Here is a 26,665-nt window from a genome sequence, read left to right on the forward strand (position 1 = left end):
CGATGGATGCTTATGGGTCTGTGAAAAAGAACAGGCAGCGTTTGGATGCCATCCATTTTTCACTCACTGATAGGAGAAGGTGGAGAAACTGGTTTTCTTTCTTCTCTTCAGTGAAAAAAACTAATAAAACTCTGACCAAACTCTAATGAAATGCAGTCTGTTTTTCTCGTATGTAAAAAAAACCCTGATGTCTGAATGAGGTCTTAAGGATAAACGTTAAGGCTCCTAATGAATGAAAGAAATCAGAGATTATGAAAATCCTAAATAACTAAAAGCATAAAATACATAGGACAATTGTATTATTTCTAATCAGACATTGGAAAAAAAAATTCTTCAGGAAGTGACAACTGCGCTCAATCTAAGTCATTATGAATGATACATACATTTCTTCATGGAGGAGCCTGCATCCAAAAAAGCATGGTGGAAGAATTCATCTGAAGAAGAAACAAAATCAAAGTTTAAGATCAAGCCAACGAAAGTAGTAAACATCCAAAACATTACATACCATTACGTGGCATCAAATCCACCATCTGTGTAACTAGTGAAGCATTAGGGACTTTTTTTTTACTTAAATGCGTGTATTTGGGGCTAAAAATCATTTTTGCTTTTTTTGTGTTTCATTAAAAATATTGCACCATTTGCCAGATGTAATCTGTGGTGATAAACCAGCTGAGAGGCGTTCAGAAAACCACAGAATTACAAACTCCCTGTCAGACCGTCATAGCTGACTTACTGACAGATTCTCTGTTAACTCATTCTGCAGCCTGCAACAGACAGTGCAATATAGAGGCCATAAAAAGTAACACTGTAAACATTTTTTAATAGAAACCAATTACATAAATGAACTTTAGCCCTAAATGAATGCATTTAAGTAAGAAAAAAAATGTCCCCAAAGGTGGACAAACCCTTTAAGTACACATTTTGGCTGAGATTTTAAGACATACAAAAATCTAGAAACTGCTTTACTAGTTCCTTATGCATTTACAGGAGCATTATCAAAAGAAGTATTATTAATACTTTACCAAAGTCCATTCGATCCTTCTGGTTCCTTTGTAAAAGCCCAAAAAGAAGCTGCTTCAAATGGCATGAGGTTTCTCGGGGGATACTGAAATAGGAACACACACAACAGTTAAAAAACACATACCGGAACAAAAATACAAGGGCGAAGCTGTCCAGCCGAGCAAAGGGAGAGCGAGAAGTCACAGTATAGGAAAAATGCTGAGCAGAAGATTCGAGCAGTCTGTGCGAGCGAAAAGCGAGAGGGGAGCTTGTTTGCCAGGGTTAAATTTAACAGTTGCAGGCACCCTGGGTATTATTCTTCATCACTCCTAAACTAGACTCAGTGTAGTAGCTAGAAAGGGGACAGAAATGCTGGGAAGTCGGCGAAATAACACCATGCGAGTCAACTAATATTGGCAAGAGATCAAAGAGATTCTACATCTATACAGAAACTATAGGAGGGTGTTGGGAGCACAAACGTTCGTAGCCCCTAACCTACTTCTTTAGGTCTTACATATGTGTAGATATTACGTTTGTGCTGATAATGATCTGTTATAGGAGTTACACCCAGTTATCCTTGGCCAACCTGATCCCGAGAACCGAAGCTCTAAAGAGCTCCATGTGAATGAAGCGGTGGTCGATCATGCGCAACTCTACTCCATTCATTCTCTATGGGACTGCTAGAGCACAGCATTCCGCTTGTCTTCGTCACTCCCATTAAGAATAAATGGAGCGGAAGTGCGCATGGTTGACCACTGCTGAAGAGTCCAGGTTATCAGGAGCAGAGGGGGTCAGATCCCCAGCGATCGGGAAGTTATCCCCTATCCTAAGGATAAAGGGGTAACTTCTAAACTCGATACAACCCCGTTAAGTACAGGAAGTGTCAATATTACTGTGTGCACTGTGCTAACACAGTCCCAGCCATTCCAGGCCTTTAATTTGGCCACTTTTTTGGTATAACACCTCATTAAAAATATAAACTAGTCTAAACATTTTCTTGTGCCCCATAGACTACTTCTGTAATAAAAAAAGGGTTTCCTCAAATAACCTGCCCCATTTGCTGGAGGGATTAAAGGGCTTTCTGTCTAAGCCTGGCACAAGCAGTTGTGCAGTGTTAATTAAGGAATGCTCAGGCCGGTGCCAGACATGCAGTGCCCATCTCCCTGGCAGCCTGGAACTGCTGCACAGAATCAACAGGTGTAGGCAGAGAGCAAGTCAATGGAAAAAGGCAGTCATGTTGAGAGAATGATTACTTGGGCGTGAGGGTCTTGTTTTTTTCATAGTAGAGACGAAGGTCCTGAGGGCTGCTGGCCTGAAAAGAGAAGGAAGCTTTAACCATGGGTGTGCTGTACGCTCCAAGAGATCTGGGCTGCGGATTATTATTTTTATCATAGTCATACGATAAGTAAGACACCCTATTGGCCTACCCAACACCTCCCTAACCACCGATGTGCTTATTTAGAGGCGACATGAAAAGAGCTATTCTTGTTATCTGAAACAGAAGAGGTGTAACTATGTCATGTAAACCACAAGGTGCAGCAATACACCGCCATTCCTCTGTGGATGCTAGGAAAACAAAATCCTTACTGTACAAAGTTTGTATTGTGCACACCAATTGCAATGTATATTATATTTTAGATCAGCTGCACTCAAGCAATGATTTCTGAGCCAACAGTCAAGAAGAAATAAGGATGGTCACTCAGTCATTCAGCCAACAGCTACAGTACTTCACCTCCTGGTACTATACACATGCAAGCTCAGCCAAGCATACATGCAGTGTCAATGTGTAAAGAACAAACCCATCCCAAACTTCTGTTAGGTTAAGTTCCCATGATGAGTTTTTGACGCGGCATATTTTCACTGAGGAAATATCTTCGGCATCTAAATCAGGGATGTCAAACTCAAACACACAGAAGGCCAAAATGAAAAACTTGGACAAAGTTGCGGGCCAACCAGTATACAGTATAATGGACCCCAGGTAGTCCTCCACACAGAATAATGGGCCCCACACAGTCCTCCACACAGAATAATGGGCCCCACATAGTCCGCCATACAGAATAATGGCCCCACATAGTCCTCCATACAGAATAATGGGCCCCACATAGTCCTTCATACAGTATAATGGGCCCTACATAGTCCTCCATACACAATAATGGGCCCTACATAGTCCTCCATACAGAATAATGGGCCCCACATAGTCCTCCATACAGAATAATGGCCCCACATAGTCCTCCATACAGAATAATGGGCCCCACATAGTCCTCCATACAGTATAATGGGCCCTACATAGTCCTCCATACACAATAATGGGCCCTACATAGTCCTCCATACAGTATAATGGGCCCCACATAGTCCTCCATACAGAATAATGGCCCCACATAGTCCTCCATACAGAATAATGGGCCCCACATAGTCCTTCATACAGTATAATGGGCCCTACATAGTCCTCCATACACAATAATGGGCCCTACATAGTCCTCCATACACAATAATGGGCCCCACATAGTCCTCCATACAGAATAATGGGCCCTACATAGTCCTCCATACAGTATAATTTCCCCACATAGTCCTCCATACAGAATAATGGGCCCCACATAGTCCGCCATACAGTGTAATGGCCCCACATCGTCCTCCATAAAGTATAATGGGCACCACATAGTCCTCCACACAGAATAATGGGTCCCACATAGTCCTCCATACAGAATAATGGGCCCCACATAGTCCTCCATACAGAATAATGGGCCCCACATAGTCCTCCATACAGTATAATGGGCCCCACATAGTCCTCCATACAGTATAATGGGCCCCACATAGTCCTCCATACAGTATAATGGGCCCCACATAGTCCTCCATACAGTATAATGGGCCCCACATAGTCCTCCATACAGTATAATGGGCCCCACATAGTCCTCCATACAGAATAATGGGTCCCACATAGTCCTCCATACAGAATAATGGGCCCACATAGTCCCCCATACAGAATAATGGGCCCCACATAGTCCTCCATACAGTATAATGGGCCCCACATAGTCCTCCATACAGTATAATGGGCCCCACATAGTCCTCCATACAGTATAATGGGCCCCACATAGTCCTCCATACAGTATAATGGGCCCCACATAGTCCGTCATACAGTATAATGGCCCCACATAGTCCTCCATACAGTATAATGGGCCCCACATAGTCCTCCATACAGTATAATGGCCCCACATAGTCCTCCATACAGAATAATGGGCCCCACATAGTCCTCCATACAGAATAATGGGCCCCACATAGTCCTCCATACAGAATAATGGCCCCACATAGTCCTCCCTACAGAATAATGGGCCCCACATAGTCCTCCATACAGAATAATGGGCCCCACATAGTCCTCCATACAGAATAATGGGCCCCACATAGTCCTCCATACAGAATAATGGGCCCCACATAGCCCTCCATACAGAATAATGGGTCCCACATAGTCCTCCATAAAGAATAATGGGCCCCACATAGTCCTCCATACAGAATAATGGGCCCCACATAGCCCTCCATACAGAATAATGGGTCCCACATAGTCCTCCATACAGAATAATGGGCCCCACATAGTCCTCCATACAGAATAATGGGCCCCACATAGTCCTCCATACAGAATAATGGGCCCCACATAGTCCTCCATACAGAATAATGGGCCCCACATAGTCCTCCATACAGAATAATGGGCCCCACATCGTCCTCCATAAAGTATAATGGGCCCTACATAGTCCTCCATACAGAATAATGGGCCCCACATAGTCCTCCATACAGTATAATGGCCCCACATCGTCCTCCATACAGTATAATGGCCCCACATCGTCCTCCATAAAGTATAATGGGCCCTACATAGTCCTCCATAAAGTATAATGGGCCCTACATAGTCCTCCATACAGAATAATGGGCCCCACATAGTCCTCCATACAGTATAATGGCCCCACATCGTCCTCCATACAGTATAATAGCCCCACATCGTCCTCCATACAGTATAATGGGCCCCACATAGTCCTCCATACAGAATAATGGGCCCCACATAGTCCTCCATACAGTATAATTGGCCCCACATAGTCCTCCATACAGAATAATGGGCCCCACATCGTCCTCCATAAAGTATAATGGGCCCCACATGTGCAGATTTTCAGAAATAGAATTGCATTGAACAAGGAAAATCCGCAGGTAAAAATTGCGCAGGTAACATGCATGTAACCACACATTAATGTATCAATAAAATATTGTCAAAGCCAAATACCAGGATGTATCAAAAACAAAGCAGATTTATCTAATACATAGTGGCTTTTCTCACGCTGGAAGAACGGATCTTACTTACTGAAATTCAACAAGCTGATACTTTTTTTCTCTCAACATCTGGGAGAGAATCGAGGGAAACCCATATACATAAACAATCCAAAGTCTGCCTGTCTGGCTTACATGTATCTAATGTACAAAGTAGAAACCATGTAACAGGTAACATTTCTTTTTCCTGACTGATTTAGCCCCCTTCTTTTTTTCCACACACGTTCATGGCTTCTGATTTAAAGATCTCAGCAGATATTGACTGGACGTCAAGTAAAATCTTAAATCCGTGACATGTCACATTATTATAGAGCTGTGATCAGGTAACAACTGACAAATCTCAGAGCTGGAATGGCATTCATCTAGAAAGGACTCTAGATCATTCCCATACGACTAGACATGAAGATTGGATACCTCTTTATTAATATTGTGGGCCCCTGGACATTTTCTCATATATAATACAGCCTGAATTTTGCTTCTTACATTTATAAAGAGAAAGGGAAAATGGAAATACCAGCAAGTTGTGAAGAATACATTAAATAGACTAAATGTGTTGATCCCTAAGTTGTGCTCATTTCACATAGGCTGGATATAAAAGTCTTCACACCCTTTTGTCATGTATAAAAAGTCATACCAAGAAGAATTATTTCAGAACTTCTTCCACCTTTAATATCACCCATAATTTGTACAACTGAATTAAATAATAAACTGAAATATTTTTCAGGTCGAAAAAGAAAAATGAAGAACTAAAATAATGTGGTTGCATAAATATGCACACCCTTAAACTAATACGTTGAAGTACCCTTTGACTATATGACAGCAGTCAGTCTTTTTGGGTAGGAGTCTATCAGCATGGCACATCTAGAGTTAACAGTCTTTGCCCACTCTTCCTTGAAGCTGTGCTCCAAATCTGTCAGTTTGTGAGGGTATCTCCTGTTTACAGCGCCCTCTTCAGATCACCTACAGATTTTCAATTGGATGCAGGTCTGGGCTCCGGCTGGGTCATTCTTAAACTTTGATCTTCTGGCGAAGCCATTCTTTTGTTGATTTGGAGGTATGCTTAGGGTCACTGTTGTGCTGAAAGATGAAATTACTCTTCATCTTCAGCTTTTTAGCAGAGGCCTGAAGGTTTTGTTGCAAAACTGACTGATACTTGAAACTCTTCATAATTCCCTCAACACAAATTCCAGCTGCCAAAAAAAGCCCCATAGCATAATGCTGCCTCCACCATGCTGCACTTATCGTGGTGCACAGTGTTGGCATTTGTGCCAAACATACCTTTTGGAATTATGACTAAAAAGTTCAACCATGGTCTCATTAGACCATAACACATTTTCCCACATGCTTTTGACAGATTTGATGTAAATTTTGGCAAAACATAGCTGGGCTTGGATGTTTTTCCTTGTAAGAAAAGGCTCCAGTCTTACCACCCAATCTCACAAGCCAGACATGCAAAGAATTTGGGAGCTTGTCACATGTAGTACACAAAAAGTGCTTGCCAGGAATTCCTGCAGCTCCTTTAAAGTTGCTGCAGGCCACTTGGCAGCCTCCCAAAGTAATTTTTTCTTTTAATCAATTTTTGAAAGATGTCCAGTTCTTGGTAAAGCCACCGTTGTGCCAAATTTAAACCTCTTTTTCACAGTGTTCCAAGGTATTTCTAGTTCCATGGAAATTATTCTGTGCCCTTCTCCTGAATGATATCTTTCAACAATGAGATCCCTTTGCTGTGCTGTAAGCTGTTTACGGACCATGGCTTTTCCTATATAATGCAAGTAAGAAAATGTCAGGAAAATCCTACTAGAGCAGCTAAACTTTATATGGAGTTAATCCAGAATCCCTTAAATGATGGCAGCTGTGTACTGACTACTATTTAACATGAGTTTAAATGTGAATGCCACAACCACATCTCCAATTAAATGAGGGTATTCACACTTATGCAACCATTCTCAATGGATTTGTTCAGATTATGGGTGACATTAAAGGTAATAAAAGTTGGAAAATGGTTCTTCTCATGACAAAAACCTGGGACTATAACAAGGGTGTGTAGAATTTGTATATTCACTGCAAGTAATCAATGCAATTGTGCCCATCTATTACATAAAAATAGGAGAGAAGTATTATATTCTAAGAATAGAATCATGGTCTGACAAAGATTAGAATCTTAATATTAGCATGGAAACCATGACTGACCATGGATGTTAGAACAGAATGTGCTTGACAACTATTTGATAAGTCATCTAAAAGAGACTCTGTCAGCAAGATTTCACCCACTATGTATATGTGCATGTATCTCTATCAGAGACAATTCCAGCAATACCTTTACCTGTACAGTCCATTCCTCTGTTACTGAGAAATCAGCATATGAATGGACATGCAAATGAGGATGACGAGATTTCCATGTGTGGAAGCACTTCACAAACCTCTGTCACTCCAGCTCTATTCTCCATTCATCTCCTCTGCTTGAAGTCACACAGCAAAGTTGCGGTCACTCAAGGAGGAGAAGACAGGGAATAGAGTCAGAGTGACAGAGGCTTGGGAAGTGCTTCTACATGCGAAAGCACTTCAGCCTCATTTGTGTATTGATTCAAATGCTAATTACCAATAAATTATATTTAATTCTTATATTGCCAAGTTCTACCAATTTCACAAACTACTTTGACATATACTTTTCAATAAATTCTCTGACACACATGACCTGGCCCACATTTGACCATCGAGATCATATAAGAACTAAGAAGTAGTACTACTTTTTCTAGTAAATCAGTTTTTTTTCAGTGAAAAGCTCAAGAATCTTGCCAAATATAAATGTCTTCTGTTTTTTTTATTAACAGGAATATTATTTTGGTACTTTGAAATGTCCCTATAAAGTATGGGTCTAGACCCATCTGTGAATTCTTTAAAATCGGCCAAACAATGCTAACTTTATACCGGGCTTGGAGAAGGGATTTCTTCGAAAGTCAGATGCCGAGGGCGGCCTAGACGTAAACAGGAATTAGGTTTCCGAGTTACTGAAAGCGTTAACAGAGTTTTGCCTGTGAGCTGCACTTCAGGAAACATGTGGGGCCCGGGTCAAGGTCTCACATTCCTGCTGGTATAGTAACTTACTGTATAGCGAAAAAGCCCCTATATTTCAAAGTTGTGTATATGGTTTCTTGATGACACTTCAAGTGAAGTGTGTTATAGAGCGTTCCCTTTTCTACCACCATTTCTTTTTGAATCTAAATATCATTTTTAGTTAGAAAAACACGTATCCCATAACAAAGTATTCCAAGCACTTGGTCGAAACCTTTTTCATCAGATTCCTCGAAACCATCACACATGGTAATCCGTAGAAAATAAACTACTATGCTGAGATAATCTTCTAAATTATTCCGAGCAGCCCAAACTCACGCCCCAGAGAATCCTGTGCGCAACGGCCCCATAAAAAGGCCAATATCTCTAAAACTATATGGTGGATGTGAATAAAATAATAAAACAAAAAAACAGGTCCCCTTTAAATTCTGATCATGGGTGTTGTAAAAGAAAAAAAAAAGATGAACAAACAAAAGAAAAGGATAAGTCACAGCGTCATGGGATGAAGGATATCTGCTGGGTGTTTTTATGTACTGCTTTATTTAATGTGCTAAAGAGCTTACACTTTATTTTATGGAACAGACTTTGCGACCTTTCCAGGAAATCATTGTGTAACTGATGAATCATACCATTACATCCAAAATTTGTCAATTATCTACATGAGAGGCTAGGGGTAATAGATTGAAAAAGTTGCATCAGCCACTTGTAGGCCAAAAAAAAAGTGAAGAACGGGGGATTTACGTGAGTTGTTTTGTAAACTCAGTGAATAGAAGCAGAATATACATGTTAGAAAGACCCCGGTGATGCGATGAGTGCAGAGACCTCAGCAGAGTAGACTTTTCATAAACTCTGCCTGTCCTTCAGAACAGATGAAAACAAGCCTGAGGTTCTGTTCCTGGAGATCCATGCTGACGTGCATTTATACCAGTGACCAATGGGGCTGTATCTCCAGCAGAGGGCACAGCCATTGTACATGGTGAATTCTCTCCTTATTAATCCTCATGAGTCAATGATCTATAAATACGTGAGCAACAATCAATTAACCTTGCCGTGTTGATCTCTGAGGGCTAGCATAACACGGACACATGCTATTTTTACTTAGGATTTGCCTACCGCGTACAAGAAGTACTCGGATCACTGCATTATTTGGGGATTTGTAATATATAACTTCAAGGCCAGATGATGGACTAAAAATACCCTAAAGAAAAATATATATATTACTACCCTCCTAAACAACACACCCATCCACATAACAAGAAAAGAGCACTTCTTTCAAATTTAAGACCCTTAAGGTATTTGCACAAAATGTCTTTTTCAGGGGGATTTCGCTCTGAAAACCGCCTGAAAAAGTGCTACCTAAATTCTCAATAGAATGAACATATGCATTTCTATGTAAAAACGACTTGCGGTGCGAATGTTCAGGCTTTGAGCATCTTTTAACCTCTTCAATTTTTCAAAAACACCAAGCGGTAAAAAAAAAAAGAGCCGACAACTCTGCGGGCGCTTTTCGCTCTGAAGGCACTCTATTCTTTCTAATAGAAGTCAATGGGAAGGGTCAAAGGACGTCTGGAAGACGCCAGTGCATCTTTTTGAGCGTTTTGCCAGCACTTTTACTTGAAAAACTGCTAGTGGGTTGTTCAATGGTAAATGGATTAAATAAAAAAAGACTGAAAAATGCTAATAAAAAAGGCGCCACATAAATGGCGGAAAAACACAAAAAACCCCCCCCAAAGAACGCTGGCAGTTAATAATGAAAAAAAAAGCGCCCATGAGCCGACTCCCCCAAAAAAGCCAAAAAGAAGATCCAGGGAAAAAAAAGCCAACGTTTCCTGTAGCATCTCACTCCTGGTAAACACGGTGGGTCGGCCCGTCTGGAAATGACGTCATGAGCACATACCCCTAGGCTGTAAATGTCTTGGATAGAAACAAGCATACAGCATATGCCACAAATGTCCACCTAATCCACCACTGGGACTTGCATCCATCTGAAAAAAGGGGTCTGTCAGTAATGGGGGGGGGGGGTCCACTCACGGCTCTCTCATTTATTCGATACAGGATATTTTACTGCACCTCTGACAGACAACGGTACAGGCATGCTTAACACTGTTCTGGTTTATGTCTGGGGCTGAGACTATGACTGGAGCCAGCTTTATAACACGTTTTAAATAAATTAATACTTCAATTGTTTCATATTTGTCTATGCAGTTAGCATTTTACTGGATGAATAGACCACCAACAATCATATCTTTCATAAACACACAGAATTGGAAAACCTTCTCCATTTCCTGTCTGCACAGCCTACAACTTCTTCAGGGAGCCATAAGCTTAAGGGCCCCGTCACACTAAACTCTGCAATCTACAAATGCCATATCTATAGAGTGCAATATCTGTAGAGCGCTAACAAGGCCAAGTAGGGGTAGATGTAGAGTGCTACCAATGACATGTAGGGGTAGATGTAGAGTGCTACCAATGACATGTAGGGGTAGATGTAGAGTGCTACCAATAACATGTAGGGGTAGATGTAGAGTGCTACCAATGACATGTAGGGGTAGATGTAGAGTGCTACCAATGACATGTAGGGGTAGATGTAGAGTGCTACCAATGACATGTAGGGGTAGATACAGAGTGCTACCAATGACATGTAGGGGTAGATGTAGAGTGCTACCAATGACATGTAGGGGAAGATATAGAGTGCTAACAATGACATGTAGGGGAAGATATAGAGTGCTACCAATGACATGTAGGGGTAGATGTAGAGTGCTACCAATGACATGTAGGGGTAGATGTAGAGTGCTACCAATGACATGTAGGGGTAGATGTAGAGTGCTACCAATGACATGTAGGGGTAGATATAGAGTGCTACCAATGACATGTAGGGGTAGATGTAGAGTGCTACCAATGACATGTAGGGGAAGATATAGAGTGCTAACAATGACATGTAGGGGAAGATATAGAGTGCTACAAATGACATGTAGGGGTAGATGTAGAGTGCTACCAATGACATGTAGGGGTAGATGTAGAGTGCTACCAATGACATGTAGGGGAAGATATAGAGTGCTACCAATGACATGTAGGGGAAGATATAGAGTGCTACCAATGCCATGTAGGGGTAGATATAGAGTGCTAACAATGACATGTAGGGGTAGATATAGAGTGCTAACAATGACATGTAGGGGTAGATATAGAGTGCTAATAATGACATGTAGGGGTAGATGTAGAGTGCTACCAATGACATGTAGGGGAAGATGTAGAGTGCTACTAATGACATGGAAATGTAGATATAGAGTGCTACCAATGCCATGTAGGGGTAGATGTAGAGTGCTACCAATGCCATGTAGAGGTAGATGTAGAGTGCTGCCAATGACATGTAGGGGTAGATGTAGAGTGCTACCAATGACATGTACGGGTAGATCTAGAGTGCTACCAATGACATGTAGGGGAAGATCTAGAGTGCTACCAATGACATGGAAATGTAGATATAGAGCACTACCAATGCCATGTAGGGGACGATATAGAGTACTACCAATGCCATGTAGGGGACGATATAGAGTGCTTCCAATGCCATGTAGGGGAAGATATAGAGTGCTACCAATGATATGGAAATGTAGATATAGAGTGCTACCAATGACATGTAGGGGACGATATAGAGTGCTACCAATGACATGGAAATGTAGATATAGTTTGCTACCAATGCCATGTAGGGGTAGATATAGAGTGCTACCAATGCCATGTAGGGGTAGATATAGAGTGCTACCAATGACATGGAAATTTAGATATAGAGTGCTACCAATGCCATGTAGGGGTAGATATAGAGCGCTAACAAGGCCATGTAGGGGTAGATATAGAGTGCTACCAATGACATGGAAATGTAGATATAGAGTGGTACCAATGACATGGAAATGTAGATATAGAGTGCTACCATGGCCATGTAGGGGTAGATATAAAATGCTAACAATTCCATGTAGGGGTAAATACAGAGAGCTACTGACTGTTAGCAACCAATAGCTCATCTTACATTACTAGATTCTTGGCCTCATTGTCTTATTGGTACAGTTGTAGCAAATCGGTTTCCATGACTTGGTCCATCGGTCACAACAGTAACCTATGGCCGCAGGACGGGAGCCCTGTGAACCAACTCTTACCTGACGGCATCCCTGGCTCTTCTTTTGATTTGACTGCTCAGCGGAATGTCATTGTTGTGGCGTGACACACGTGATGTCACACTAGGCCATCTAATCAATGGAAGAGCCGCGGATGCCATCAGATAAGAGGCAGTTCTCAGGGCTCCTGAAGGATCGGGTCCTGAGAATTCATTTGCACAAATTCTACTTATTGGTGTCAAAGTTAGATGAAGTCAAATATGCTTATTAATGCGGACAACTGGCGTCTGAAGAAAAGCTGGTCAGCTACTTGCATAGAGCGTCTTGGATTACCGCTGTACTCTGAGCGCCGGGTGGTCTGAGAAGTAGAACAGCCAACTTAAATGACAGCAGGGGAGCCTGCAAATCGGCAGCCTAAATTTTTAAAAAGAAAGCTCCAGGTACATCAGCTTAAAAGTAACATGTGGGATGTTTGGGATAAAGTACAATGGAGATAGTGTTAGTGTTCAATCAATTTGATGCCCAGTTATAATGCCAACTTATATGAAGCATACCACCAAACCAACTAAAGACATCATTTTAACCAAGCTTTTCATAAACCACTGTTTCTAAAGTGGCAACTTCCTACCGAGTAATCAATCCTGTAGGCCACAATGAAGTGCACAATCCACATGCAGAGAACTCTGACAAGTATACAGGTGTGAGCAGCATGGAACCTAATCAAGGTAAATGAACCCATCCCTGAGCCACCATGGTCTAATATATCAATGTCTTTTTGTAGGCCTATCTAGAGACATTTCATGGAGCTGGTGTTTCTCTCAGAATTGTCCATGTTCTCCTGCTGGTGCTTATGGCAGTTCTGATGAGAACACGAGACAGCGGCTGGTTCTCATTACACAGACAGGTGTCAGTTTCTCTCAGAGATGTCAACTACTAAAAGGTGCTGACATATGAGGCTTTTGTTACCCTGTCTATGAGCTTGATGAAGGTCTGAGCTCATTTAATCAGGGTTAACAAAAGGTTAATAGCTTTCAAAGGTCGTAATGTGAAGAATACCGGTGTAGCTGAATGAGAACTATAATCCAGACTGGGGGGAAAAGCAGACATACCATTGCTGCCGCCTGTGCAGCCGGAGGGGGGCCTAAGAGGTAAGAGGACCCCACTTCCACCTCCAAGTCAGTGAGCAACATGTCACAGACACATAATAGAGTGCAGTATGATGAACAATTGGCCATATAGGGCCCATAACTGTATCGTACCATGAAGGCAATTAATGTAAATCATCAGGAGCAAATTCAGTTCACGGTCACTAATTCTGTGGTAGATCTGAGATGACACTTACCTGGAATGGAGCCTTGCCAGTCAGGCACTGGTAGATGATCGTGCCAATGCTCCACAGATCAGCTTTGGCATCATAGTGCTGAGACATGATAACCTCCGGTGCCTGGCAGGACACACAAACAAAGACACCATGGATCTATAGTCTGTAGCTCTTTTACAATGTGTTAACCTTAACTAGCACCCCCCCAAGCATACAATGTACACATCTGGCCCCGAGAGCCAACACCAACTGCGTGGCCCAGGCGGCTGTATTATGTGTATGCCTAACAGACCTACAAGTATGTGTTTAGGAAAACTAAATGATGCCGAGGACGGAGGAAACACACATGCCGGAATTCTGAATTCTTTCCATGAACCGGACCCTTCGTAAGATATCTGTTTAGGATTCATATTCTGCCTGTGTAGATGTTTAGGCAGAGGCAGTAAATCACTAGGTATAAATAACATCAAACTGGCGGCCCAGCCGTCTGTCCGGCTGAATAGGGAGCAGGGCCTGACTGACAATGAGAACGGCTGGGATACATGAGTTCCCATCACTTCTGGGGTTGCCAGCTGTCTACTTAGCAGCAAGCAGTCAGGAGGCACAACCTTGTTGGCAGATGTGGTTAACACCCTTCCCTAAAGTAGTCAGGGAAAGAAGGTGAAAGCTGCATTACTCTAATCCATCTCTCACACTGAGTGCAGAAAGAAGGAAAAACATAAAATAGGCAAGCTACAGTTTATTAGAGATCACTCCCTAAAAAATAGAAACAAAGACAACCAATATTCCTGAAATTACACATCAGAAGCACAGCCAGGATCAGAACACAGAAAATCAATCCTTCAATAACGCCCCAGGGGAGTACTAATACAATAATTGGCAATCAATGTAGGTACTCTGGAAAATTCAATCATGAGCACCCATCAGCCACCGAGCCGGCTCTTTGACTGGCACACTGACCAGCCTTGGCCACTCAGCAGGACCGTCACTAACCCCAATAGACTTGTCAACTGCCCAAACCCTCTCTCCAAAATTTGCTGTCAAGAGACAATCTGGGGGCCTCCATTTGCAGAAGATGGTTGTCCTGTCTAAATTCACGGGCTCGTCTTACATAAATTTTTATTCTACTAGTTTTCCAAAAACAAGTCTTGCCCTAGTTGTGCTGCAATGCTGCCTCCTCTTCCACAATCAAGCACTGGATGCAACCCCTGTAGAAGCTGCAATTGCATAAATGTTGGTAGATAAATTTGCTGAACAAGAAAAGGACAATTTAGAAACTGTGCTTAACGAGAACCTGTCACATGATTGACGCTGCCTGAGCACAGACAAGCGGCCTTCTCCCCAACCACCTAGCTAGACTGACAGATCTCTCTATGTGAGTGTACAAAGGGGAACCTGTCAGTCTAGCTGAGAACGGACGTAGCTGCAGGACATAGCTCTTCAACTAATCACTAGGGATGAGTCAATCGATCTGCAGTTCTCTGGCCCAGCGGCCACATCAGTGGTACATGGCTGCCGGAAGGGAGAACTGCCTACATCCCAGGCACCTCTTCTGATTAGAAGGTCTAGGCTGACATCATGCTTATATCATGCCACAAAATGACATCACACGGCCTACAAGAAGAGACGCTGGGGATGCCGGCAGGTAGGAGGCGGTGTGCAGGGCTCCCATCCGGAGGCAATGAAATGCTGATGTGGCCTCTGGACGATGGTACTGCAATTCGATTAGCTCATCTTTACTAGACACAACTTCTTGGTGGCGCTTTCTCTGAGATGGTTTGGTTTTGGCAGCATGAATCGTGTGACAAGTTTCCTTTAGTGGAAATAATTGGTAAAGAAAAGAAATAAATTAAATAGATTCTGCTAACAATGTCCCCAACGTGCAGAATGTGGTTGTGGAACTACTCTGACACGTAAAACTACCAACAGCCTATACGCTTGAAGAGGTTAACAATGCACAGGAAAGGGCTTTAATAAACCATCATTATATTAGGAGAAACAGCAAGTTAGGCCCTGTGAATCTGTGGGAAGGCACCACGGAATGAAAGTGTCTACTAAGTACTTAGTTTACTGAACTTATATGCGAGGAATTATATTTAGAACATATCAAACCCATAAACATTAATCTGCTTTGTTTTGGGGGCTTCATCCTAACAGATTACTGTGCTGAAGCATTTCTTTTTTCCATGTCGCACATGTGGAGACCAGATTTAGCTTTGGGGACCTTTTTTTGACATATCAAAACAATAATTGTAAATTTTGGAGGACATTATTTTGCAGACAACAGTCCAGAGAAAGCATAATGGGCCGTTATAGTCCTAACTAAAGGTCTATAGGACTTCATGGACAGTAGAGCTAGGAAGATATTGATTACCATATACATGGGGGATCCACACAAAGTTGCTGCCATCATGTTGTTCTGCAGATACCTTGCAAATCCAAAATCAGCTGTGAAAGGGAAAAATCAAAATGGTTACAAACCTATTTCTCGCTCCCCATTTACCCTGCACACATTTTGCTTAGACCTTACATTGAAAAATTAGCTACTTTCGGGAAGAATCCCCAACAATAAAATTGACCTTTAAGGGAATCTGTCACCAGGATTTTGCTATGTAATCTGAGAGCACCATGATGTAGTGGAAGAAAGCCTGATTACAGTGATATGTCACTTTCTCTGTTTTGCTGCTTCAATATAATCAGTGTTTTACCAGCAGGAGATTATCACTACAGAACAACTACACTCCAGTTATCAGGTTTAGTTTGCTTTCATGGAGGAGTATAGGAAACTAAATACAAGGGACTAAAAGTAGAACAGTAGAAGTTAAGATCCATTTACATGGATCATTTATAATAACGGTGGTTCCTTATACTGCATAAATCAGCCGATGAATGAGCAAAATCCTTGTTTGTCAGCTGATTGGATGGTTTATGCTGGCATAAAAATCACCATCGTTCTGCCCTTATCCAGTTTGTATCACTCTGTGTACAGTTGATTGGCGCTTATTTACGGGGTGAATCTGCCCGCCTAAATGCAATATCTTGGAAAAAACACTTGCCTCACATAAAAGAGACTATGGGTGGGGAATCTTGCAAGACGACTTAAAACAATCACTAAACAAGCAAGAAAAATAAGACTACGGTACTGTAACTATAAATAACTAGATAAAGTACTTGTATACAAGGCGCCAGGAAAGGGAGCAGAAACAAAGCCAGGATAAAAGGAGTGAGGCTCCTACTGAGCTAGGGATTTATGCTACACTGACCATTAATAATAGGAAGACGACCTAAGATGGTCACCAGTTACTAAGGAAAACGACCATAGTGGCACCTGCGCACTCCATCCGGCACCAGATACAAACTACAAATATTGTACAGGTACATGTGTGATCTCTGTAATATGGGGCAGCATTGCTCTACACGTTGTATATATACATATGGGGGGATCCACATATATCTCACCTATCTTAATGCGGATATTGTTGGGGTTGGACCTGCGGCCACCTGTGCAGGACAGGAGGATGTTCTGAGGCTTCAGATCGCGGTGAATAATGCCTTTACTGTGCAACATCTTCATTGCTCCAGCAATCTGCTGCAGGAATAGTCGGATGGTGTCTTCGCTGAGGGTCCGCATCGCTAGAAGATAGAAAGAGAGAGTGAGGGTCACGTACCGTCACACGCTACATCTCTGATGACTCCTTACAGCAAGATCAATATTATGCTCAACTGACTACAAACCTATCCGTCACGTGAACACATCTCTTGCAGTTTCTGTTAATGGTTTGAACACATTTATTTCATACAGTGTACATGTACATATATATATATATATATATATATATATATATATATATATATATATATATATATATATATATATACATACACACACACACACTAATATATTATATATATATATATATATATATATATATATTATATATACACATATACATATGTGTGTGTATATATACAAGGAGAAACGTTACCCCTTAGACCTCAGTCCAGAGTTTTTCACCTAGCCAAATCAGTTCTCATACTTTGCACTGACGAGGGGCAATAGCCCGAAACACCGTGTCTGCAGAATGAGATTCTGATTTGGCTATTATCCCAAGTCATATTGCATGACTCGTTAAAGGGTCGAAAGTGACTTGTAGGATTGCTGCCTCCAATAGGTGGCGCTATAGAGTTCAAGTCCGCTTCATCTCTGAAGAGGCAATTTGCATATATATATATATATATATATATATATATATATATATATATATATATATATATATATATATATATATATATATATATATATATATATATATATATATATATATACACACACACACACATATACAGTCATATGAAAAAGTTTGGGCACCCCTATTAATCTTAAGCTTAATGTTTTATAAAAATTGGTGTTTTTGCAACAGCTATTTCAGTTTGATATATGTAATAACTGTTGGACACAGTAATGATTCTGCCTTGAAATGAGGTTTATTGTACTAACAGAAAATGTGCAATCTGCATTCAAACAAAATTTGACAGGTGCATAAGTATGGGCACCTCACCAGAAAAGTGACATTAATATTTAGTAGATCCTCCTTTTGCAAAAATAACAGCCTCTAGTCGCTTCCTGTAGCTTTTAATGAGTTCCTGGATCCTAGATGAAGGTATTTTTGACCATTCCTCTTTACAAAACAATTCCAGTTCAGTTAAGTTTGATGGTCGCCGAGCATGGACAGCCTCTTCAAATGATCCCACAGATGTTCAATGATATTCAGGTCTGGGGACTGGGATGGCCATTCCAGAACATTGCAATTGTTCCTCTGCATAAATGCCTGAATAGATTTGGAGCGGTGTTTTGGATCATTGTCTTGCTGAAAGATCCATCCACTGCGTAACTTCAACTTTATCACTGATTCTTGAACACTATTGTCAAGAATCTGCTGATACTGAGTGGAATCCATGCGTCCCTCAACTTTAACAAGATTCCCAGTGCTAGCATTGACCACACAACCCCAAAGCATGATGGAACCTCCACCAAATTTTACTGTGGGTAGCAAGTGTTTTTCTTGGAGTGCTGTTTTTTTTGCCACCATGCATAACGCCTTTTTGTATGACAAAAAAACTCAGTCTTGGTTTCATCTGTCCACAGGACCTTTTTCCAAAAAGAAATTGGCTTCTCCAAATGTGCTTTTGCATACCTCAGCGGACTCTGTTTGTGGCATGCTTGCAGAAACGGCTTCTTTCGCATCACTCTCCCATACAGCTTCTCCTTGTTCAAAGTGCGTTGTATAGTTGACCGATGCACAGTGACACCATCTGCAGCAAGTTGATGCTGCAGCTCTCTGGAGGTGGTCTGAGGATTGTCCTTGACTGATCTCACCATTCTTCTTCTCTGCCTTTCTGATGTTTTTCTTGGCCTGCCACTTCTGGCTTTAACAAGAACTGTCACTGTGTTCTTCCATTTCCTTACTATGTTTCTCACAGTGGAAACTGACAGGTTAAATCTCTGAGCCAGCTTTTTGTATCCTTCCCCTGAACAACTATGTTGAATAATCTTTGTTTTCAGATCATTTGACAGTTTTTTTTGAGGAGCCCATGATGCCACTCTACAGAGGAAATTCAAACAGGAGAACAACTTGCAAAGTGGCCACTTTAAGTAGCTTTTCTCATGATTGCATACACCTGGCTATGAAGTTCAAAGCTTAATGAGGTTACAAAACCAAAAAAAAGTGCTTTAGCAAGTCAGTAAAAAGTAGGTAGGAGTATTTAAAACAAGAAAATGATAAGGGTGCCCATACTTATGCACCTGTCAAATTTTGTTTGAATGCAGATTGCACATTTTCTGTTAGTACAATAAACCTCATTTCAAGGCAGAAACATTACTGTGTCCAACAGTTATTACATATATCAAGCTGAAATAGCTGTTGCAAAAACACCAATTTTTATAAAACATTAAGCTTAAGATTAATAGGGGTGCCCAAACTTTTTCATATGACTGTACATACACTGTCGCCTAGAATTGATACTACTGTGGTCGTTTATAGTCAAGCATGAATATCCACTGCCACCAAAATAGAGAGGAGGTTTATGGAGAAAGCTGAATGCTCATATGATATTCCATAAACGTGCAAAAGAATGATGGCGAGAGCAGCATCATCTAGTATAGGAAATACTGTATACTCATGTGTAGTATAATATTCTAAAATGCTATCATCAGCTAATGAATAAAAGAAACGGAAAAAAACAAAAACAAATGGTGAATATATTACACATAATAAATATATTTTTTAATTGCCACAGTTTTTTTTGTTCTGTATGTCCCTAATGTGACATGTTATAATAACTGAATAATAGGTCTAATATTGCTGAGCACTTAAAGGGGTTATCAGGGACTTCCATCAATACGAGATTTGTGGGGGTATGATACTGCCGGGGTGAATATCAGCTAATTAATGGGTGTCAGACCCCCATCAATATCAATATGTACTGTAAGTCTCTGACAAAGGGTAATGCCCAGCTCAAGACCCTGACAATCCCTTTAATGAAGCAAAATTGGGTTTTAGGTAAACAGCCAGGAGTAAGGCCTCATTCACACCACAAAACCAGGAGTGTCTCCAAAACACAGAACAGGTATCAATCTTTCAATTATAGATGCTCAGTAAGATCCACTCCTGGTTTTGGCATATAAACACTGACGTGTGAAGGAGGCCTAAAGCTTGGATAAAAATCATTCTCGGCAGCACATCATCCTATGTAGTCAGGACATGTGCTGCCGAGAACAATGAAAGTCTATGAGCACAAAACGATCTATTACTGATCATTCTGTGTGCGATTAGCCTGACTACTGCTATTAAACAACCGCCTATTGGCAAACATGTAGCCGGTTGGTTTACAGCCGCAGGTCGTATAGTGTAAATGCGCCCCTACATCTCTTTTTATGGATATTTAGTAAAATCTGTTCATTTTATTCTTGAGAAAATAAACAATGGTGTCCATCTCTCATGGTGTACAGGCACACGCTGTTCAGTACGCACACAACACAAAGGAATAAGACATTCACGGGACACAATCCGACCTGAGATAAAAGAGGACTTTCCACATACAGCACATCAAACACGGCTCTGCTCCCCGAGCCGCTCGCCAGCTCTACACGGCCCGCAGTAGCCTGAAAAAAGCTCCGTCATCTAAAGGCTGGAGGTTATTAAACGCTTATGAAAATATAGTCTATGTTGTAACAGCACTCGAGAGCAACACAGGAAATGGAAGGTTAAAAGTCCCAGCAAGCGTGGGAAAGTGCGCGGCTTAATATGGGCTTTAGGGGAAATATGGAACATGGATAAATAATGGAGAGCTTTTTATTATTGGGATTCTATAAACATGTTAGCAGCTCCTATACATGCAACCCGCTGAATACGGACAGTGCTTCCTTTATGTATTGTAGTCAATAGCATTAGGATTCCATAATGTGATCATTTCTCTCTAGCCGTACAAGTATTTATATCATAAGGGTTCGGGCACAGAGTTTAAGGAGGTTTATTTTTCATTTTTAGAGCTAGATACTCCTAAAATCCTAAACAAAAACTCTTGAAAAACCTGCCAAGGATGTGTGCACACGACGTCTTTTTCAGGCAAAATTCTGCACACGATGGCATTTACAGCTGGATTCCGCCCAGTATCCCCCTGAAAAAGCACCGCAAAAGCGCCCCATACAACAAACATAATGCACAGCAATGTCAAAACGGTATTGCTATCAGGGCTGTGGAGTCAGTAAGCCAAACTTCCGACTCCGAAATTTCCATGACACCGACTCCCTCATACAAGGCTCATGTGTAAGTGATAAATTTACTGTAGCACAGATTCATCTCAGCTAAAAGTCTAGACCCTTAGATCAGGAATAGGACAGACATTTATAGGACATTTCATAACTTTCACAAATTCTTCTGAAAAAATATTCCCCACAAACTGCACTGAACTACTGTACCCAATTTATTATATATTTTAGGAGTCGGAGTCGATCCATTTTATACCGACTCCGACTCCACCAAAATGGGCTCCGACTCCGACTCCACAGCCCAGATTGCTATGCACATATTCTGTCTTACATCACTTCTTTTAACCTCTTCGGGGTTCGGAAACCCTGAAACGGTTAAAAGAAGTGACAGTGCTCATCCTTTTAGCGGCTTAACAGTAAAAGTGAAAGCTGCAACAAGAAGGAGTGCAAAGCTGCGGGAAAACGTGGTGACTGTGCCGACGTCTAAATGATGTCGTGTGCCCGTACCCTAATTCATTTCTATGGGATGAGTTTTTGGAGAACGGCAGCAGCATGGGAGGTGAGTATAGGTGGTTTTATTTTAGCGGGGGCAAACATTCAGAGTGAGGAGGGGTTGTACTAGTAGTGGACAACCTCTTTAAGGTGAATTTGACAGGCTAAAATTGTCACGTGTAAATGCACCATAAGCCCTGTTCTATCACAATACTTAGGCTACATGGGAGGTGTACAGTTCGGGAAGCTGAGAAATATCCCATTCTATATAGAAGGCTGTGATGTATCCCATTGTATATAGAGTTGTCGAATATGTAGCCTTCTTCGTCTCTGCACCATTGGTTCTGCAGACCCTGCTCTGACAAGGGACTGCAGGGTGAGTGCAGGGGGCTTCGCTTGTGGTCTGATAGCAGGAGGTGGGGGGGGGGGGATATCTGAACTGGCTGATGCTGGTTGCATTGCTCTGATGCCTCCAATGTAGCAGTAGATGCGCAGAGGAACAACCAGAAGTTACTTCTATTAAACCCCCAAGCCATTACTGTAACAAAGGTGAAGCCTTACCAGACCATATCTGAGTAAGCAAGTCACTGACACAAAGCACTAACTATTCTATGGAGAATCAGAGGTGAGAGCCGGGGGGTGAGGTGTGACTGGTGAGGCATTATTGGGGGAGGACACACTGCTGAATGCTAATTCTCCGCAGTCTCCCCGGGACCAAGAGCAGACCTCAGTCTGGGCTCCTGTAGGGTCACCTAGGAAGCGCTAATGATTAGTGGCCCATTATAGTGCCATCACTGGAGCTTGAGGACACACACTAAGGTCTCCTTCACAACTCCGTATCAAACACGTTCGTGAAAAAACGGTACCGGTGTCAGTAATTTGCATCAGTGTGTCATCCGTGTGTCAGTATTTACCATCAGTGTGTCATCCGTGTGTCCGTTATTACCATCAGTGTGTCATCCCTGTGTCCGTTTTTACCATCAGTGTGTCATCCCTGTGTCCGTTTTTACCATCAGTGTGTCATCCGTATGTTCGTTTTTACCAGTGTGTCATCCGTATGTCCGTTTTTACCATCAGTGTGTCATCCGTATGTTCATTTTTACCATCAGTGTGTCATCCGTATGTCCGTTTTTACCATCAGTGTGTCATCCGTATGTTCGTTTTTACCAGTGTGTCATCCGTATGTCCGTTTTTACCATCAGTGTGTCATCCGTATGTTCATTTTTACCATCAGTGTTTCATCCGTGTGTCCGTTTTTACCATCAGTGTGTCATCCGTATTTACCATCAGTGTGTCATCCGTATGTTCGTTTTTACCATCAGTGTGTCATCCGTATGTCCGTTTTTACCATCAGTGTGTCATCCGTATGTTCGTTTTTACCATCAGTGTGTCATCCGTATGTCCGTTTTTACCATCAGTGTGTCATCCGTATTTACCATCAGTGTGTCATCCGTATTTACCATCAGTGTGTCATCCGTATGTTCGTTTTTACCATCAGTGTGTCATCCGTATGTCCGTTTTTACCATCAGTGTGTCATCCGTATGTTCGTTTTTACCATCAGTGTGTCATCCGTATGTCCGTTTTTACCATCAGTGTGTCATCCGTATGTTCGTTTTTACCATCAGTGTGTCATCCGTATGTCCGTTTTTACCATCAGTGTGTCATCCGTATGTCCGTTTTTACCATCAGTGTGTCATCCGTATGTCCGTTTTTACCATCAGTGTGTCATCCGTATGTCCGTTTTTACCATCAGTATGTCATCCGTATGTCCGTTTTTACCATCAGTGTGTCATCCGTATGTCCGTTTTTACCATCAGTGTGTCATCCGTATGTCCGTTTTTACCATCAGTGTGTCATCCGTATGTCCGTTTTTACCATCAGTGTGTCATCCGTATGTCCGTTTTTACCATTAGTGTGTCATCCGTATGTTCGTTTTTACCATCAGTGTGTCATCCGTATGTTCGTTTTTACCATCAGTGTGTCATCCGTATGTTCGTTTTTACCATCAGTGTGTCATAGAATGGTAGAGTTGGAGGGACCTCCTGGGTCATCTGGTCCAACCCCCTGCTCAAAGCAGGATTCACTAAACCATCTCAGACAGATGGATAAAGAAAGAAATAAATGACAAAGCTTCTCTTATACTTTGCAATGTTAAACACAGGCAGCACACGGTTCACACATGGATGTCATCCGTGTGCTGTACGTTTTTCACAGACCCATAGACTTGTACTGTCCCTTTTCATCTTTGCTGTCAGAAAAAAACTGACACGTCTGTGTGTTCTGCAGGGACACACGGTCCATGTAAAACCACGGACATGTGCACAGCACCATAGATTATAATGGGCACGTGTGGGATTCGTGAAAAAAATGGATGTCACACGTACTGGAAACACAGAGGTGTGAAGGAGGCCTAACAGAGAACATACAGTGGTATTAGTCATCCACAAGACGGTAGATTATTTTAACTGGACCCGACAAAATGCAATAATGCAATTATTATTTTTGCAGTTTATTTGGTCTTTATATAACATTAAAATAGTTTTATTTCACAGACATTTAAATACAGCAGTCCTGTAAGTTTCTCCTCCAAAAAAAGCCTTTCGAGACTGTTTGAGCTTATGCTTTGCTGTAAGGAGCAAGATACAGAATGACATAAGAAATCTTCCATGTCTCCACTCCAGATCCTGTCCTTCCTCACCCCTCTAACCCTACAATCTGATTTCTCTTCCTTAGTAGAAAATATAAGATCAAATACTGTCTTTTATAAGCTAGATTTTAGTTAAAATGCTACATCTATTATGCTACCTATTGGGGGTAACAATCCTAAAAGTTAATATTGACCCTTTAAGGGGCCTATTTACACAACTTCAGATAAGAAGTCAGACCAGAAACTTCATTTACATACACATGTTTCGGGTATTTGCCCCTCATCAGTGCAAAGCAGGAGATCTGGTTTGGCTGGGTGAGAGGCTTCTGACAGGAGATCTTTTCCATGTAGAGAGTTTCTCTGGGAATTTGAATATGTATTATTTATATTGCACAATATCCACCTTGTTAAACAAAAAGTGACTAAGCCAAATAATATGTGATCTATAAGGAGTATCCGGTCTTCCTGTGAGTGGCTCGCCTTCTGCCTCAGACACCAGCATGTTAAATCCTAGTAATATATGCATTCAGTAGGATAGGCCACAGGGGATAGATAAGCCAAGCACTCATCAGAGCTCTCTGCGGCACCCGATAATAAGCAGTTTATTTGCTCCCAGGACGCAGCTTTGCCAGCAGTGCTTGGAAGTAACTATATCCTTTGTTTATTTCTCTGGGATGATGATGAGACCGAATGATTCTCCCAGGAACGGGGCTGTTTATTTAGACGTTTCCCCTCTCATCTGCTTGGCATGAGATCGGTTTCACAGGGTAAACACACGCTGTCTGACCAGGTCATGCCTAGGAGCAGTCTGGTGTAACATCCCAGCATCCTGATAGACTTTACGAACACTACAGCCTAGCATGGAAAATCAGACAGCGCCAAGTCCATGCCAAGAGGATGGGAAGAGCAAGACATTCCCAGAGATGCTAATCAAATACTTATGTTTATGCTAACGTCTTATGCTGGGTTTACAGCCGTCAAGCGCGGCTGGTAAATGACCACTGATCGGCTACATGCAAGCTAAATCAGCATTCATTTAATGGCGTGTTTGGACAGGCAGAACACGTCTGTGAGCACAAGACGATTGTCAATACGATCATTATTTGTCCATAGAATATTATTGGCAGCACATAGCCTGTTTCCACAGGACGATTGTCAATATGATCATTTTTTGTCCATAGAATATTGTTGGCAGCACAAGCCTGTTTCCACAGGACGATTGTCAATACGATCATTATTTGTCCATAGAATATTGTTGGCAGCACATAGCCTGTTTCCACAGGATGATTGTCAATACGATCATTATTTGTCCATAGAATATTGTTGGCAGCACATAGCCTGTTTCCACAGGATGATTGTCAATACGATCATTATTTGTCCATAGAATATTGTTGGCAGCACATAGCCTGTTTCCACAGGACGATTGTCAACATGATCATTATTTGTCCATAGAATATTGTTGACAGCACATAGCCTGTTTACACAGGATGATTGTCAATACGATCATTATTTGTCCATAGAATATTGTTGGCAGCACAAGCCTGTTTCCACAGGACGATTGTCAATACGATCATTATTTGTCCATAGAATATTGTTGGCAGCACATAGCCTGTTTCCACAGGACGATTGTCAATACGATCATTATTTGTCCATAGAATATTGTTAGCAGCACAAGCCTGTTTCCACAGGACGATTGTCAATACGATCATTATTTGTCCATAGAATATTGTTGGCAGCACATAGCCTGTTTCCACAGGACGATTGTCAATACGATCATTATTTGTCCATAGAATATTGTTGGCAGCACATAGCCTGTTTCCAAAGGACGATTGTCAATATGATCATTATTTGTCCATAGAATATTGTTGGCAGCACATAGCCTGTTTCCACAGGATGATTGTCAATACGATCATTATTTGTCCATAGAATATTGTTGGCAGCACATAGCCTGTTTCCACAGGAT

At 41.7% G+C, this 26,665-nt stretch overlaps 1 protein-coding gene across 3 annotated transcripts in view; it reads right to left on the minus strand.

The window, feature by feature from the left end:
* ULK1 (unc-51 like autophagy activating kinase 1) overlaps nt 1–26,665 on the minus strand; it is a 92,358-nt gene that overhangs the window by 29,203 nt on the left and 36,490 nt on the right. For all 3 annotated transcript variants that reach the window (XM_073676092.1, XM_073676093.1, XM_073676091.1), the window contains exons 6-11: nt 17,254–17,427; nt 16,169–16,242; nt 13,816–13,917; nt 2,253–2,311; nt 1,023–1,105; nt 384–434 (exon numbers count right to left, since the gene is read on the minus strand). In XM_073676092.1, coding sequence (XP_073532193.1) covers nt 384–434; nt 1,023–1,105; nt 2,253–2,311; nt 13,816–13,917; nt 16,169–16,242; nt 17,254–17,427 — 543 coding nt within the window. The remainder of the gene's footprint in view (nt 1–383; nt 435–1,022; nt 1,106–2,252; nt 2,312–13,815; nt 13,918–16,168; nt 16,243–17,253; nt 17,428–26,665) is intronic.

The sequence above is a fragment of the Phyllobates terribilis genome, unplaced genomic scaffold, assembly GCF_046119375.1.
Source record: "Phyllobates terribilis strain yellow unplaced genomic scaffold, ASM4611937v1 Scaffold_1__5_contigs__length_1240528914, whole genome shotgun sequence".
NCBI lineage: Eukaryota > Metazoa > Chordata > Amphibia > Anura > Dendrobatidae > Phyllobates > Phyllobates terribilis.